General features: G+C 35.9%; 1 protein-coding gene across 6 annotated transcripts in view; it reads left to right on the top strand.

The window, feature by feature from the left end:
* HSD17B4 (hydroxysteroid 17-beta dehydrogenase 4) overlaps positions 1–18,455 on the top strand; it is a 63,511-nt gene that overhangs the window by 28,856 nt on the left and 16,200 nt on the right. For all 6 annotated transcript variants that reach the window (XM_082336390.1, XM_082336387.1, XM_082336388.1 and 3 more), the window contains 3 exons: positions 647–750; positions 4,627–4,692; positions 16,594–16,663. In XM_082336390.1, coding sequence (XP_082192516.1) covers positions 647–750; positions 4,627–4,692; positions 16,594–16,663 — 240 coding nt within the window. The remainder of the gene's footprint in view (positions 1–646; positions 751–4,626; positions 4,693–16,593; positions 16,664–18,455) is intronic.

Genomic DNA, 18,455 nt, shown 5'->3' with positions numbered 1-18,455 from the left:
TCTTCTGGAACTGGAAATGAACATTATTAACAATACTGTAAATTTCAGTCCAAGGTGTAAGGGAGTAGAATAGGCTTGAATTGGAAATAGGAAGCTGAATCTCGATTCAGTGTAAGTTTGACTTCTTCGAAAGGAGGAACAGGTGACTTTAAACTAAAGCTTACTCTGGAGCTCTTTTCATACAATGTACTAGTACTGCTTTTTGTATGAGTTGGTAATGTGCTTTACCCACTAGAGATTCTTAATAGCTTTAATACATCATATTTTATGGCACAATTCTATCATATTTAAATAAATTGCTAATGCAGTGTCCGGTGCTGAAATAAATACTAATTTCAGCACTTTTTTGTCAAATATTCATAGCATCTTGAATGTCATCAGCATTTTGATAGCTCATTTTTTAATTTTAGTGCTTTCATATAAATAAAATTCATGATAATGTTATTTGAAACGGATCATTAGTCTTCACTAGTCAGGAAGTGATTTGCAACAGTGCAACATGAAAGTGTGACCACTGTCCCTTCAGTTGTTAAAATGAGTTTTGCCATGTTTGAAGCTGAACTTTTCTCTTGTAACAACACATGCTAGCGATATGAAAAAGGAGATCGAAGACAATATATGACCTTCCTCTTTTGTTGTCTTTCAGTGAATACCTATTGTGGAAAGGACCTAGTGTGTTATAATCAGTTCTCTTTGTTTTGCCTTGGAGCTGGAGGATTTGGTGGAAAAAGAACATCAGAAAAGGCCAAGGTAAATTCACGCATATTCATATTTAAAAAAACACATAAAAACTTCTGTCAGCACTGCAACAAAAATATTTGCTATATCAACTAGGAAGGATAAACTAGCATTTGATCAGTGTGGTGGTACAAAGTCAAATGGAGTTTAAATACTTCTGTTCATTGAAGAGCCTGAGTGAAAAGGTACTTTTTAGGGCCTGGGAAACCAATGGTTTTGTTTTGACAATTAGGGAGAAAAGTGAATTGCTAAACATGCAACTGATGAGATATTCCTCCATTGAAATATTTGAAATTACAGGTACAGAATATCCTAATGGAAAACAGAATAGGAGATTCTCCGGAAGATGTTTAGAATCTAAATTCTGTGGACTTGGAATTAGAAAATTATGTCTGAAGTTAAAATAAAATTGAAATTTTTATAAAATGCATAATGATGGGGACAGAACAATCCTCTAGAGGATTCATATTAGATCTTCCAGAAGAGGGTCTTTTGAAGTCGACAGTGTAGCAGGCTGTAATCTGACCCAATTTGACCCAATTAATTCCATAGAAGTGGTAAAATCTGCTACATGTTGTACTTTGGGCTGTGCTAAATTCCTTAAAATCCTACTTCTGTAGGTCAGATGGAAGATGCTATCAGTTCAACTGTCCAATTTGGCAAGAGTCTTACTGACTCTTGGGTTTATGAAACCCAAATGCCAGCTTTGCAAACAAAAGAAACTTCGCGTGTTTTGATTTTATGTATTTACTTACTCCCAATCACGCTCTCCATAAATTAACAGATGAAGAAAGTTAGTAATATCTTGTTAAAACCTAGTTTGGGAAAGGTTTTATTTTCTCAATCTACTTTTGATCTGAAAAATTTTTAGAGACCTCTTAGATCAGAACAAGAACAGAGAAGTAGCTTTTATTTGTAAGTCTTGGTTTTTCTCAAGAAGTTTTAGGGAGCTTTACCTCTCTTACATGTAGCTTTAAGAGCAGATTTTTTGTCTGCTCTTGTTTGAGCAGCAAGGAGAGTGATAAAGAAGTTGAGACTTCAGATACTTTGTCTAGGGGCCTACTACTGAGCTGTTGGATTGTGCCAACTAGACTCATAACAGAGTCCTGATTTAATCCTGTCTCAGCTCTGCTGTCATGATCACATTTTAGTTTCTGCCTCAGTGCTTACATCTCCAATTGGGAATATGTAATCTGTGTGTCATCAGTTTAGCATTACAGTGTGTTCTGCTGCTCCACCTCACATACTTTCTTTGCTTCTGTTTAAAGGGGTGTGGGGGGCTATTTATGTTTCAAAATAAATTTATTTATTTTAAAATACCTACTGATAATTTATTTATTTTAAAATACCTAGTGATAATTTCGTGTGTATGTATACAGAGAGTGTTCATGTTTAGTTTAGCAACTTGTTTTTCATGTGTTAAATTTGTGCTAATAGGTATGATCATATGTTAATATTGCAAGATATTGCTCTAGTAAAAAGACTAGCTTAGTAAAAAGCTGAGAAGTACTCAAATGTGTAGTGATAGGTTTGAACTTGCAATTTCTAGAAGAGATCTATAGGTGTAGCTCTTTATAAATCTATGTGTTTGTGTGAAAGAGGTTTGGAAGGCATGAAGAGGAAATGTAGCATTATAGTTTCTCACTTCCAGCAGAGCGGAACTCCGGCATTTTGGGAGAGAGTTAGCAAATGACAACAATGTCACATGTATGCATAGTGTGTATGTCCAAATGCATGAAGTAGCTATTCAGGTACCTGTCACATAACTGTTGTATCCTTCAGTACTATGTTTAAGGGTAGTGCCAGCTATGACCAAATGTTGTTATTGTGAACTAGAGCCTTGAGGCGCTACAGTAATAAATGGTCAGTTAAATAGAGGCTATTTTAAGCTCAATATACTTGAAAATTTATAATTAAATACCTAGGTTTTGGGCATCTTTAATACTATAGGTAATGTTCTTTGGGATTTTTGGATGTAAACTTACAAGTTTTTGACTTAAATCTATATCAGTTATATAGAAGTTTTCCCACATGTAACTTTACAAACCAAATCTTGAAATGCCTGCTGCTTCAAAGAGAAACAGGAAAAGCCTCTGTGTAGTATGAAAAGTTCACAGAATATTATTGCAGACAGTGTATAAAGGTCTTTGATGGAACCCTTAATTCTTCTGTAATCAGATTTTATAACAGTGCATATAAAAAAATAGTGGTTCAAAGGAAATGCTGCTAATCTATAGTGGTTGCATCAGTGAGTCCAGTGTACTACCTTGGCACTTTTTAGTTAAATGTTGCACTTCAGGCACTGCAACTTCTTCACTCTATTTAGTGAAGTACGAGAATTCTATATAAATGATTTTACATTTTAAAATATAAAGAATACCTGTTTCAGGCAGCAGTCCTTGTGACAGAAGAAAACAAAATGTAGTCAAGACAACAGAGTGATAGCAAATTCAACAGAGGCCTCTGCATGCAAGAGGCCAGTTTCAAACAATAAATTTTCCTGCTTTGTCTTTGCAAACCTTCCCAATTAAAAAGACTTTCACATCCCTCTGTGCCAAAAAGAAATCCCAAGCTGATTAGATATATTTTATGATGTGTCTTTTTGTCACTTTACACATTTATTGTGTCTGCAAACTAAGGAGAACAAATCTCCAAGTTGAGGTCTATGATGAGCAAGAAATTGTGTAAGTCATGGCTGTCTGGAGCTGGGGTTTTCTTGCCCTACTGGCAGAAGGGTTTCCTTAATTATTCATATGTTGGATAGTTTTAATGTCTTAATGGCTCAGTAGGTCAGGTTGAGTTTCTTTAAACCAACTGAAAATAGATTGGCAAGCCATTCTTGTTTTGAAAGCATGTTAGATAGTGTCGTTGTTATCCAGATGATTAATGTGTAGGTCCATTGTGGTTCTCTGAAGGTACAAAAGCAGGAGTGATATCAAGTGTTCCACCCAAGATGTGGCTTTGGTCTGCTGTTAATAAACAGGAAAAAGCCTTTGCTGTCATTAGATGTGAAACTACACAGCACTCTCTTTCTTTTGATTTCTCTTTTCTTTGGTAAAGAACTTATGCAAACTAAGATTTAAGTAGAATTACTACAGATGAGAGTCAAGTTGCTTCCTTTCATTTTAGAGCTTACACCAGTTTCTCTTCGTTTGGGCTTTTTTTAATTTGTTTTGAAAACCCAAGAAGGAGAGGGGAAAAAAAAGATTTCAACTACTTTAATAGCTTTGAATTGGTTATAATGCTGTGTTTATCATGATCTATGATGTTCTCTGTCAGCCTGTTGCTAAAGGTTATATCTTCAAAACTGAACAACAAAGCTGTAGATTGAACAAGGAACAGCTTTTTTACAATAATATGGGGCTTAATATGCAGCATGTAATTGCAAAAACAAAAGAAGAAAGTGCAAAACAAAAAAAGAGCTGGAAGCTCTTAAAGGCCAAAAGTAGCGTAGTGCATGAGTGAGGCAGTAAATAATTTTGTACTCCATTGCACTTTTTAAAATGTTATTTTAAAAGCTTCGTTTTCATTTCTGTGTTCCAAAACACTAGTGTTCTTTGAGACACATATTTTTTCTGAGTGAATAATTCTTGCTTGAGCTTTTTTGGATAGTTTGGAAGAAATGTAATCAAACTTATCAGATATAACATGTAACTTTTAGCCAGATCTGATGCCTCAGGATCGCTATCTTTGTAAAGCTAACCTTCATAAGGGACTGTTTCTGGCCTAAATACCTTTTTCTATTTGTCTGTAAATGTAGAAAGGGTAGGAGGAACTTTAACAGCTTTGTAAATGCTGTTTCTTTTTATACATACCTGACATATTCTGGCATGGGTACAGTTAAAAGATTTTTGCAGTGAAATATTAATACTACTACTTTTGCTTTAGGTAACAGTGAATCCACCCAAGAGGCCCCCTGATGCTGTAATTTCTGATGTCACAACAGCTGATCAGGTAAAGTTTTGTATGCTGTAGGTGTGGAAATGTTTGTTTTGTTTGGGGAAAGGAGTCTTATATGATGTTTACTAATAGTTCAAATTTTCTGATATACCTCAGGTATTTATATATGTATATTTGTGTGCATACGTATCTATGTATAACATGAAGCTAAAATTTGGGCTAGGTTAAGTTATGACAGTGTGTTCAATGTTCTATCTAAAACATTCTTTTCATAAGGCTGATGCAATTTTATAATTGTTTATTACAAAATTCTACATAGAAGAGGAAATGAACATTTGTATTCTGCTGTAGTTTAAAAAAAAAGAGGTTCAAAATCTCTGAAATTTACAACAAATGGTGCAAGCAAACACATCATGACAAAAAAAAGTGCTTAAAGTTCACAGTTTTGAAAAAGTTAAATTTCTGTAGTAGTACAGTGGTAATCAGGGAAACTTGAAATACTGACAGATGTCTGTCCATGTATGTTTCCGTCTGTCCACAGTCCCACTGGTTGACAGGCATCCACTTTCCATAGGCAAAAACCTGAGTAAGTAAATGCATCATCCTCTGAAGGTAAACATATGCAGGTGTCAGACAAATATGACAGGAAAGTCTGGAGCTACCAGTATTAAGACACTGAGTAGTATTTTCAAAAGCAACTTAGTCATGGCAGGAGACTATAGCTTTTTAAGATGCAATTAAAATGTTGAGCATCAGCTGAACTGTGGTAACTGATGTCTGCTTAGCCTCTGATTATATACAGAGTAATTAAACTTAAGTCTCATCCAGCTGATTCATGTGGTTGAAGTCCAAGTTAGCCCTACCCGCTTAAATCAGGAAAGAGAGCTTAGATCAGCATTTCTGTTTCTATCACTGATGTACATGCTGCATCCTAAAATTCACAGCATCAGTCTAGGAGGTACAGATGTCTAATTCTTCTGAATAGATTTCATTGAAAATTGACAAACTGAGCAAGGAGCAGGGAATGGTGAGAGAGTACTTTGTTCCTGGGAGGTGGTCAGATGTAGTGGAAGGTGCTCTCTAGCAGCTGGCACTTTATTAGGTAAGATACAGCAACCCTGATGGCCCAGCAGTTAACAGTATTTACTTTGAATGTTGGAACCCTAGTTCAGATTCTGCTCTGCGTGATTATATCAGAATTGATTCCAGGTCCATCAATTTTCAGATGACATTTATGATCCACTTGTTCATACAGTAATCTTAGTTTCTGAGCCTTAAGCTCTTATGTCTGAAATTATTGCTGTATATAAAATGCTAAGTTCATGAGATAAAAGAAGATGGTAGTGACCCTATAATGCAGAATTTGGGAAACTTTGCTATTACAAAATTGATTTTTGGAAATAAAGGAAGGCGCACAGAGTAGCCACCACACTTACTTTATTTTAAGATCTACTCTGACAAGTAGATATATAAAGAGAATTCCTCTCCAATTAGGTCTTGCAAGAGCCACAGCCAGCAAACTTTGAGAACTGCAAGAAGGCTTATCTGCCAAGTTATACAGTAGCGTCTGTGCTGAAGTGATGATGCCTGTGTACAGGAGGGAGAATGTGTAGAACTTGGGAGCTTTATCGGCAGGAATACAGACTTTCGTGTGAAGGACAGCTTGGGGAAATGTTATCAAGATTTTATATTTATGTGTCTGTGGAATGACACATAACTGCCTAAAATCCTTTTTGAAAATGGGAGCTGGCACACAAATTGCATTGAAGTTTCTGAATTTTTTTTTTCTTACTGTTTATATGAAAAAGGTGTTGGCAGAAATTACTGTTGCCATTCAGCTATTGAATTATTATAGAGTATGAGACAGACTGAAAGAGTCTGTTTGCAGATGGCATTTGAGCTGACTTGATCTGTATTAATTTTCAATGATAGCTCTGACATTCACCACTCAGTTTTTGTGTTACCACAATTACGTGGCTAAACTGCTCTTCACAATTAGCATTTTTCCCCCTTAACTTTTCATAGCATGACCATGTAGTAAACTTCCTGATAAGCAGACCGTCATGGATATTTTAAAAATGTTGACAGTGATGACTCCTATCTTTCACTGAAGTCAATGTCTGTGGTTATCTTGAAAGTTATATTCAGTTCTCACATAGCTACAGTGGGTTAAGTTTTTTCCAAGAGGAAGAATGTTTTTTACATGTTTTCAGACAGGCGGCAGTGCTGTTTAGTGAAGAAGATACTGGAAACAGAGTGCTAATAACCATTTTTGCCCTTCACCATGTGTTCAGCAGAATGGAGGGTACAGCCACCTACAGTTCCTTGAAAAATTATTGTGTTATGTCAGTGACCATTGACAGAACAAACTAATAATTTTAGTTACTGGTATCAAAGGCCAATAGCAGGTAGTATCATAAATGTTTATCCCTTTCAAATCTGTACCCATTCTTGAAAAGTTGTTTAACCACCAACCAGTGCTCATGAATGAGTTGCAGTACCATGGTGTAAGCTGCTTAAAGATGAAAAATGGTTAAGAAAAATTTAGAAGTATCTGACCTTCTAAAAGGCTTTAAGGCTTAAAATTTGCATCATGCTGAAGAAGGACATAAAATATTTCTTCGTGTTTATGAATTTTTCCGCAAAGAACTAAGTGACATTTTTTCCATCTTGCCCGGTATAGATGTGCATATCCTGTGGTATTTTTCTAGCTTGTTCACTCTGTGGAACCTGAGCTGTGCTTTACTAGATATACTGCCATAAGTCTTTTGAATAAAATAGACCTTTTGACAGAAGATCAAGAAGTCTGGAGGGTACCTGACTATTAGCTGTTTAGCAAGAAATGAATCATTCAATTTCAGCCCCGTAGGGAATGTTTAATGTAGTTACAGAGCTTCAGTATCACCAAGCTACTCTTGTCCTGCCAGTTTTTGAACCAGGGCCTTAAATTAATCAATCAAACAGATTTTGCTGAATGGTTCCTAATGCAATTAAGAATCCCAGGCAGTGAATGACCTGTATCTCTGGAGAGTTTTGCCTCTGGAGAGTTTTCTTTTCACTCCCTTCCCAAATGTGTTGATTTCTTGGGAACTCTTTTTCTGATGACACACAAAAGAAACTGCAGTGGGTATTTAAAGTGGATGATGTCCAAGTGATGCAGGTCACTTTTGAGGAAGGAAACAAGTATGGAGCGTTGTGTTTGTTGGGGGCTTTCTGTTTGTTTTTTTTTTTTTTTTGTTTGCTTGTGGAAAAACTCATAGCGTTGTGGTATTGTGCAGATTGTTCTCTATCTTCAGATATCAGCATTAATATTCAGAATACACAGTGTTGTGACAATAAATAAACAGTATAATGGTAGCCCATAAAATGGAATTTTTCAAGTCGTCTCAGTTTTACTATTCTGTGTTTTCTCCCGCTTTCTTCTGAAAGCTACTGGTCTTGTTTGCCTACATGGAAGAACTAAAGCCGTAACACGCAGAGTTTGCAGAACTTCCAAGTTTTTGTTAATGTCAGATGATTTCAGTAAAATGTCTAATACTTTCAAGAAATAGTTGCCGGTTGAAAAATGCTTTTTGCTTGCAACAGTATCATATATTTCCCTAAAGCATTCTCCTACTTTAAATTCTGACTCTGTGTATTTGTTGCTTGCATTGGTGGGGAGAAATAGACGTGACAACAAGGTAGAAAAGACCATTTAGACAGATTTTGAAAATAACATGGTATCTCAGCCTACCATGCTTTGAGACCAGCTGTGTACATGCAACTGTGCCACCTATAAGTCTCTGAAAAGCAGTGTCATGTGAGCTATCACATGTGAATTTCTGCCAGAACTACTTTTCCATGCAACTTGGGTATCTCAAGCACATGATATTTCTGCTCTGTGGTGTCCAGGGTCAGGAAAATTGGCCATCTTTGCTTTCAAGAATTTTTGAATTCCTTGTTAGAGCTTATGAAACTGAGAATGATATTGGTCTGTTGGAGGACCAGCTTTTTGATGTCCTGTCATTTTTAAGTTGGTTTCGTTTGGGAAACTACAATAATATTTTAAATGTTTCAGAGTCTCTAAAAATATAAAAATTCCAAAAAAAGCTTGGTTTGTTTTTTGTTTGCAGTCTTAATTCCCCTTGTATGCAATGCTTTATGATACAGTTTTCAGTCATGAAGGCATAAATGGTGTGTTTGTTCCCTCTCCTTCAAGAACTCCTTCCATAGGCAAGGAGAGGGCTCTAAGCATGAGCTGAGATAGCGTAGGAAGTCAGTTTTCCTATTTATTTGTTGCAAGAAGTTGTGTTCTGAGAAGGAGTAATGAGAGGAAAATTATCTCATGGTTAGTGACTGGTTGGAGCTGCAGTTCTTCAACAATGGGTTTTCTTTGCTTTGTCCATAAAATTCTTACGGCCTGTGGGCAGCTGCTACCCAGATATCCCAAAGTACTCAGACATGGGTGCTCCTTAATCAGTGGCTGATAGGAGAGGGTGAGACGGTGGAATTTGGAAGATGAAATTTGGGAGTTGGACTAGCAGGAGGGTGTGTGAGCATCACAGGCAGAAATTGAAATTTACAGGAGCTCTGTTCTGAACTTGTACAGTGTACTTCAAAAATGTGATGCACTTTGCAGAATTAGGCCTTCAAATGTTAAATTGGAGAGCCAGAATTGGTTTGTGCTGCTGACAATTATGACTTTTTCTGCTGTCTTACAGTTTCCAGTCTATAAAGTAAGGGTGTTTATAAATGTTTGAGGCATTTTAATTGTATATGTGATACAGTGAGCAGCATTAAAAAAAGCCAATTTAGGGAATATAATGATTCTTGACTCATTCAGAGATTTTTAGAGAGATTCAGTAAATTCACACCTAGACTCATCTGGTAAGATTTAAAATATACAAGCTATGTAAAGCCTTCTGTTCCAGGTATAGATCAAGCGTTGACTGACAGGGTGTGAAGAGACTGCTGCTTTTTAGTGGTTTGGTTTTTTTTCTAAAATACAGTTATTTTCCATTTTCTCTGAAAGAGGAGAAAATAATTGGCACCTGTCATGTTTCAAGCAGTGTCATCAGCATCCTGTGACTAAGACTGCAGGAGTGTCCTTCCCTTCCTGAGTCATTCTTGCTCATAATGCTGTCCTTTATTTTTTCACTGTGTTCAGCTAAAACTGCAGTTTTTAATGTAATGGGAAACAATTGTGAAGACGATTATGCATGAATCTAGTTTGCTGTAAAAAGAGGACTTTGTAATAAAAACTTATTAAAAAAGACATCTTAGAAGAAAAGTGGTGCATGGGCAACATTTAACAGCCTAATGAATTATTAAACTAAAACCTACTGTAAAATGTTTTCTGCCTGTTGTCAACAGGTTCAGTACTATGAATCAGTGCTTTACCTTGAGGATGGTGCAATAAGACCCTTACAAGCTTCTGTGTAATTGGAATAGGGATACTTACCTGTGGAAAGTCATCTTTTATTCTGCACCGATTTTAATTTGTGTTTTCATTTTAAGTGTATGTAAATATTTGTGTGTGTTTTTAGAGAACATATGTGTAGATAGAATAAGTAATCATTAACATTGTATAGAAAAAAAAAGTTGGTTATTTCCAGCTTATGTTGGTTTTCTTGGAGAGATTTTATGCTTATTTTAAACAGATTAGAAGCAAAAAGTTATAGGAAGGTGAGTGTTTTGAGTTAAGGTCATTTTTTGAATGACTGCAATAAAGTCATGTGAGAGAGAAGACAATGAAAATACGTGCATGGATAGGGAAAATATGGTTAAAGGACAAATTTTTTTTTGTGTCCTGCTCTGTAAAGATTGTAGTACAGTGTTGCCTGAAAACATGTAAATTTAAATTAACTTCAGAGAATAGCACAAGAGAGCCTCCTGAGAGCCTCAGGTGATTTTTTTTCTGTTTGTAGCATAAATAATTTGTTTCAAGATAGAGAAAATTAGTGCTGCAGTAGATTCACAGATACAGAGAGCATGCCAGAAAAAAAGTCTTTAACAACAAATGGTGATACAAGCAAAACAAAGGGATTTGCCATTGCAAGGATTGGATAATGTTTTCCTAGTTTGTCTAGAGGTTTCAGTATGCAGAGATGATACTCTTAGAACCCTTGAAATTGTATAGTGAGTGAGCATTTGTAGTAGTAATTACTTTAAAAGTTTGTTACATGTTATCATGCTAATGTCAAGATTTATACACACACACACCCCCACACACACCTGTCCCGTGTTTATTTCTGTTAGGAAGATCAGAATATAGTTTTCTAATCATGGCAATTTTGAAAAATAGTTGAGGGCTTGGATTATACTGGAATTTTGTGTGGTTAGATGGTAAAAGAAGAAAAGGTACTAGCCTGGCAGTCATTTTGTTTAAACAAGATGCTCTTCATTACCAAGAGTTTGTTTCCCCCCCTTATCTATGCATATCTTAGTAAATGATATAAAAATTGTTATTCCATTTGAAATTCCCCAAACCAAAGTGGTTTGTTCTTTTTGATTAAGAGAGGCACTGTTAAAGGAAAGGCTTCTTGTACATTTGCCATGCTACTGAAAAACAGCTAATGTTCTGTGAAGCCTGTGCCAGAATACATAAGTTGATTTTAAATTTGAAAAATATGTGGTAAGGAAAAACAGTAAAGACATGAATAATGTGGGGTGAGGAAGGAGAAAAGATGTAGTGCCGTTTTATACCTATTATACCTATTCCTGTTTACAGCTGTGTATGTGAAGGTGTTTTAATTGAACATTTTAGTAATTCTTATTCTTGAGGGATTCAAAGGTATGTAGGGAATATGGTAGTGTTTGGCTAGTCCAGACCACTGAGAACCAATTGCAAACCTAAGGTAGTTTAGGAAACTATACACTTGCGTTTCTTAATTACAGTCTTGTTAAATAGAATCATGTGTGATCCGGATTTCCACAAAATATATTTAGGCATTGGAAACTATTATGAGCAACTTAAACTGTCTATTTGTTTATTTTCCACGTACGCCTACTTTGAGAAAAACATTTGGTTATCTGGAGGAACAAATAAAACCTTTTCTATGTGTTGGTTTCTACCAATTGCTCTTTCTTACTATCTCTCTTTACCCTTACAGAGATAATTAATTAAAAAAGAAGATAGGGCAAATGAGGATGTCAGATACTCAAAGAGTAGCTGCTTAATTTTAAGTACAGTGAATTACTTAAGTACTATGCCAAATTTGAGCCCTTGAAGCATCAGCCTGCTGGTTTAACTGGAAACGTTAATTGTTCTTAATGTAAATCAGAGGTTATTGAAATATGTAGATGAGATTTGTGGCTGTTTTTTCTTCATGAGATTGCTTGACTGCTTAGTCTTACTTAAATAAGCTGTTAGGTAGAGTATACATACATACATGTACACTCACATATGTACATGTATACATATATACACATATACCTGGTAAGATAAGCTCTTGGGCAGAGGTCTTCTTCTCCCAGTTAGAAGGGAAAATATATGGATAGTTGGCTTCCTTTTTCGTTAGCTTTGCCACTGACCTTTATTGCAGTCTGCAGGAAAGGCTGAAAAATTGGCACAGACAGGTTGGATATCGCCTTTTCTTTTGTGGTCTGGCAGAACTCCTAAATTGTTAGGAAATGAGACTTGACAGTTTGTGTTATTAATTGGAGAAAAATCTAACCATATTATGACTGACTTCAATTTAATGCCCTACATCAATTGACTCTTGTAGTCTACCAAGGATGCATCCCTTTTTTTTTTTTTTTTTTTTTTTTTTTTTTTTTTTTTTTTAAAAGCTATCACTCAAGACTTCAGGAAATGTCATTATTTGAGGAATATAGAAAGCAGAGCCAACAAGGCTTTAAAACAATTCTGTTCTCATGTGAAATATAATTTATATAATGAAGTAATACCAAAGACTGTGGTAAATGAAAAGAAGTTTGTTGGCAGACCTGACTTGGCTGAACTGAATCTGAAATAACCTGCTGTGTAACTGTTTTATTCAGTTCAGCCTCTGTGTTTTCTGGCTGTGACCAGTGCCACTCTAGTTGTTGAAAGTGCAAAAAGACAAGTATCATCTCTGTCCTGATTTTGGCTGGGATAGAGTTAATTTTCTTCCTAGTAGCTGGTATAGTGCTGTGGTTTGGATTTAGCATGAGAATAATGTTGATAACACACTGATGTTTTGGTTCTTGCTAAGTAGTGCTCACACTGGTCAAGGACTTTTCAGCTTTCCATGCTCTGCCAGGTGCAGAAGAAGCTGGGAGAGGGCACAGCCAGGGGGGCTGACCCAGACTGGCCAAAGGGCTGTTCCATACCATATGATGTCATGCTCAGTATATAAGCTGGGGGGAGTTGGCCGGGGGGGCAGTGACCACTGCATAGGGACTGACTGGGCTTTGGTTGGCGAGTGGTGAGCAATTGCATTGTGCATCACTTGCTTCGTATGTTCTTCGTCTTCTTCTTCTTCCTCCTCCTCCTCCTCCTCCTATTTTACTTTATTTTTATTTCACTTATTAAACTGTCTTATCTCGACCCACAAATTTTCTCACTTTTACTCTTCCAATTCTCTCCCCCATCCCACTGAGGGGGAGTGAGCGAGCGGCTGTGTGGTGCTTAGTTGCTGGCTGGGGTTAAAGCATGACAGTCTCCTATATTCATGCATGAGACTTTTAGTTAAATAATATAGATCACATTTAATGCTCCAAACCTAATTATTTCCTAAATGCTACATTTGTTTTGTTAGTGAAGCACAAGTATTTTTTACTACAGTAATTTTGAAAAGCATTTGGTAGAAGTATTGTCTCCCAAGTAGAGCTTATTACAACCCCAAATAACAGGCTAGTTCTTATTACAGCTTTAGTAAGCAACAGCTGCATAGCTAGATTTAAGCTGACATTTGAGCTTAAAACAGAAATGTCTTTTTTATCATACATAAATAGAATTTTCCAGTACTACAACTAAATGTTATTTAGATTGAATTAAAATTTATTACAACAGCTCCTTTGTGAAAATAGCCTTCTGAGAGCTTTTGTAAAAATTCAAATCAATGGAAGAATGAAAGTGAGACCTTAGACTTTTAATTTAGCTTAAAAGTAATTTAATTATTTAATTTAATTATTTCACATCTGGCAATTTTTAATTTCTAATTCTCAAGAGTGGTGATTTGCTGTTAGTTTTTAGACTCCCTTGAAAGAAAACTTCAGTAATGAAGGGTGATATTCTGCTTCATAGAATTCCGTCAAGAGCAACTCTCTTTAAATGGTCAGGTTTTAATTTTTTTAAAAAAAGGACCTAAGGATCTGTTCCTCGCTAAAAGTCTCTTTCATAGTGTTATAACTTTGATATTGGTGGCATTAAGGCCTTAGACAGCTCTTAACAAAGAAGCTAGTGGTACATCAGAGCTGCTCATCTCTATCTTTCGACAGTGAAAACACAATTGTAACAGCTACTTAGGGGAACAGTGGGGACAAGTGAAGACACAGCAAGTCAGAAAAGCAGCATGCGCATGTTCTTCTCTGAACCCCTGCTGCTGTGGGTTTTTTATGCGTGCAAGTGGGAATGTGGTGGCACTCTTACTTCCCCATTTTTCTTCTATTTGTGTGAGAACTGAGATAAGAGTGAACAAAAAGTGAAGGGAGCAAGTGCTCTCCATGGATGGTAATAGTTAGCCCATTTCCAGCTGTCTCTTTCCACTCGTGACTTCTCCCCAGCTGCCTTAGTGGTGTAGTAGAGTGTAAATATGTACATTAGCTCAGTTTGCTTTCCTGTTCCACCCTCAACCAGCACTGTGTGTTTCACTATGTACTCCTTGGGTGCCCCCTATAGAATGGCCTCTATGGCGTAGGATCACTTCGCAGCCCATTTGGCTTGCTCTTTTGGACTTGGTTTGGCTTGTAGATTGCTAGCTGAAGAGTCCTGTCAGTGGAGGATACTGCCTTCAGGAGATCTTGACTTGATTCTTCTCACCAGGTGAGATATCTTAGCTATTTCTACTTCTTGGTGATGCTATAAGATTAATTTCAGGTTATCTGTTCCTTCAGCAAAGTATTTGCCCTCTCCTTTGTCCCTTTTGGAAGGTCAAACTTGGACCCATCTGAACTGTAGTCTTACATTAGTATGAAATTTCCAGTCTTTACTATTTTCCTAAGAATTTATAGGGTCAAATAGAAGATTATTACAAAAAAAAGTTATAATAAATATATGTTTTGGGCAAAAGTGGAATTACAGATCCAGTGATGCCATCTTACTGATACATCTTTGTTTTCAAAAGGAAAAGTGTTTCAAAAAGAGTAAACAACAGTGTAAGCAGCCATGAGAAGTATTAGCTTAGTACTTGCCTTTCTAAGATTTGCGTGCTTAAGCTATGGTGCAGTTTAGGATTTTCTTCTTGCCATTTTTAGGGCATGTATCCAACTCTCACACACAAAAGCAGTGACAAGCTCTTCTACATTCCACCATAACTGAGACTCAAAACACTTGCTGTATTGATACATGCTACCAGGACAAACAAGAGAGAATTAGAACTTAGTGTGAAAGCTTTATATACTTGAAGAAATGGACCTGAATATTAACAGATTAAAAATAAAACAAATTGATTATGGATTAAAATGATAATATGAGTTCAGAACCTCGTTAGTTACACTGTCCTTTGCTTCAGATTTGGTAGAAGAAATGATGTTAGACATACATCAGAAAATACATCCTTTGGGGAATCTTTCCTTTTTTTTTTTTTTCCTTCCCTTTGAGAAATCTGTTAGCTTCTTTCCTCCAAACAGAATTTAGTGCATTTGGATAAACAAATACCATTTTTTACAATCCCAGTCCAAAATGGTGGGAGAAAAAGTTTAGTGATAAGGGGTTCCAAAGGCCAGTAATGTGCTCGATTAACATAAAATTTGTTTTCAGTTTAAAAGATCTTTTAAATTAAATTAATGTTCTATTTGTATATGCCATTGTATAAAACTACTAAATTCTTGAAAAGCTAGCATTAGTTAACGTGATGTATAGATTTTCTCTGTACTTTTGGGAATGTTGTACTGGAGAGTACTCCATAATCATTTAGTCACTGGATTTCATTGGAATCTTATGACCAGGGAATAAGTTTTTAGTCCAGAAAGATGGACAGGTTGGCTTGTCGTATTATGGACTGCTGGCCACTGTACACACACAGCAAATATAAGATTTGCTAATGAAAATGCTAAGGCCAAACAGAAACAGGAAACTGAAGTACAGTAGCCATATTCTTCATCATTTCTCAGGTTTATTCACATTCACAGTATATACAATACACTAAATCTGTATTTCTCTACATTTTATGAGTGAAAGAGAATATTTAACATGAAGCAGAAGTCTTCTAGAAAGCTTGGCGTGTTACTTTGGGGTTTTGTTTGTTTGCTTTTAATATTGGGACCAGCTACCCATGAAGCTGTTCAGAGACAAGTGTGTCACAATTAGTCAATCATGTTATTCTTAAAAAGGAAGGATAAGGATATTTCTGATATCTGTAAGATGAATCAAATGTTGAAAAAGCATGCTAGTGTGTGTGTTTAAAAAAAAGTTTCATATGTAATTTTTTTAAAAATCGTGGATGAATCTGTCATGGGAGAAGACTCTTTAAAATTACACTTCAAGCTAAAGAACCTATGGATGAATTATAGGAAATGCATACTTCACTGTTGCCAAATTTTAGTGAAGCTGGATCTGGATGTCAGCAGAGTAGGTTGTTTTTTCCTCCCATTAAGCAGTTGTATTTTCTTTTGTACCAAGGCCACACATAGTTCTTGGCACATTTCTCTGCAGTTTGTCTGCACAATAATATTTAATTTCTATTTTACCTGTTTTGTTGTAGAGTATGTTATCTAAGGACTAGCAAAATAGATTGTGATAAGTTTGTTAATCTATCCTAAGTTTTTGAGTGACTCCTGCTCGTTTCTGCCAAGCACAGCTAGCCTCCCATTTTTCTTTCTCTGTTTCCGCAGGCTGCCTTATATCGGCTGAGTGGGGATTGGAATCCTTTGCATGTTGATCCAAGTTTTGCTGCTCTTGGAGGTGAGCTGAGGGATACCACTGTATTAATATTTGGATGAAGGATGATGTAAATGTATTTTTAATCTTTTTTTCACTTAGTCTGTACCTTTTTAACAAGCTGGAAAAAACAGTGCTTTTTTTTTTATAGCTGTTCTTAGACTCACCATTAGATGTCTTCAAAGTTGTGTGTGACACTTCACTTTAAAGCATTGCTTCTTGTAGCTAGGAGTACAAAATGATGCTTGGAAACTACCTACAATGGAAACCTGCCTCCTACCCTGTTTTCCTTTTAGAGCTTATTTGTTGCCAGTATCCCATCTTTACAATCTCTGTTTCATAAACAGAAATAATTGACTATGAAAAGCTTCAGAAGGAATTCCATAAAGTCTTTGGTAGATAACTTTCCATCTAAATAATTTTGAGATTATGTTGGTCTCGGTAGAATTTTTTGTGCTTCTGTGTGGTCTTCTCAATCCCATTAAATCTCAGGAAGGTGGGAGAGAGGGAGTTTGTTAGCACTTCTTTCTTATAAAATTGCTTAACTGCACCTCTTGCTATCACAGTAGCTTGTTCATGTATGTAATGCTACATGCCACAGCAACAGACCATAGGCTACTTTAATGGATTTTTGCAGAGATGTAGTTACTAAAGAAGGGTTTGTTTTCTTAAATTTCTGTTGTAAAGGTATTTTTCTGAGTTGTTTTCAGGCCTTGCTAGTAATATAGTGTGATTACTCCAGGCAGACAGCAATTTCATTTACTTAAGAAATTTTCCTGAATATGTATGCTATCTTCATTAACTTTACATGAAAATACTGGTCTGTAATAATTGCTCTGCAGTTTTCTGGTGACGTTTTTTTAAAACAGAAGTATCATTGTATGGTGTTCTTACCAAGATAAATAGAGCAGAGCTATCCTTTCTTGTTCAGATCACACTTAACATACACAAATCGTCTCCTTTCATAATTAGATACTAATTGTTTGGTTAACTCTGTTTTGTGTAATTCTATATAAATTTGTGTTAATAAATATTAATAATCAAATACCAGAGTCCATAAAGAGATTTACCTGGCTTATTAAACCATTCTGTATGTTTGTTCACCTGATGATTTTGGATAAATATTTAGATGGAATCAGCCAATTACTCTTAAAGATGCTGAGGGAGAAAAATACATGTTTATAATTGAAATGCCAGTGCTTAAAACAATTATGATGATCCTATAAAAACCTTACAAAAGAAGAGGAGTAGACACCTTCTACCTGCTCACACAAAGAGCACTGGCACTTAGACACAGTGAAAAATGAAGTTAACTCTGTAGATTAGGTAGTCTCTTTGTTGGAACAGAAAACTGCCAAAAAATCCAGAACTGGATTTTGGAACTGTGGCAGTCTCCTCCTCAAATACCTATACTAAATGTAGGTTCAAACAAAGAAGAAAATGACTGTAGAGATATTCCACAAATATTTTTTCTAGTTATACAAAAGGTTTTTTTCTTGGAGCATATTCACACACCTTCTTGTATTTAATCTCTGTAAGTGTTCTTTTTGACTGGCTCTCACCAGCGTGCACTGGAAGCAAGCTTTCAGCGTAACACAGTCAATTCGTTCCAGCGTTACTGTTAAGCCTTCCTGTGGGTAATGTTTCAGAAGGTGATATATTGCATGAAAACACCTGCTTCTATTCTTTTGCCTTTAATCCTGTAGTTTGAGTATTTCCGAGATATTAGAAAGTGAAAGCAGCATTTACTTTGTTTTCATTTTAGTCTAGATAAAAAGTAACTTGATTGCCTTATGGATTTTTCTTTGAGTATGGA

The sequence above is a fragment of the Platalea leucorodia genome (genome assembly GCF_965183815.1).
Source record: "Platalea leucorodia genome assembly, chromosome: Z".
NCBI lineage: Eukaryota > Metazoa > Chordata > Aves > Pelecaniformes > Threskiornithidae > Platalea > Platalea leucorodia.
The sequence above is the reverse complement of the archived record's forward strand: the minus strand, read 5'-3'. Positions and strand labels throughout refer to the sequence as shown.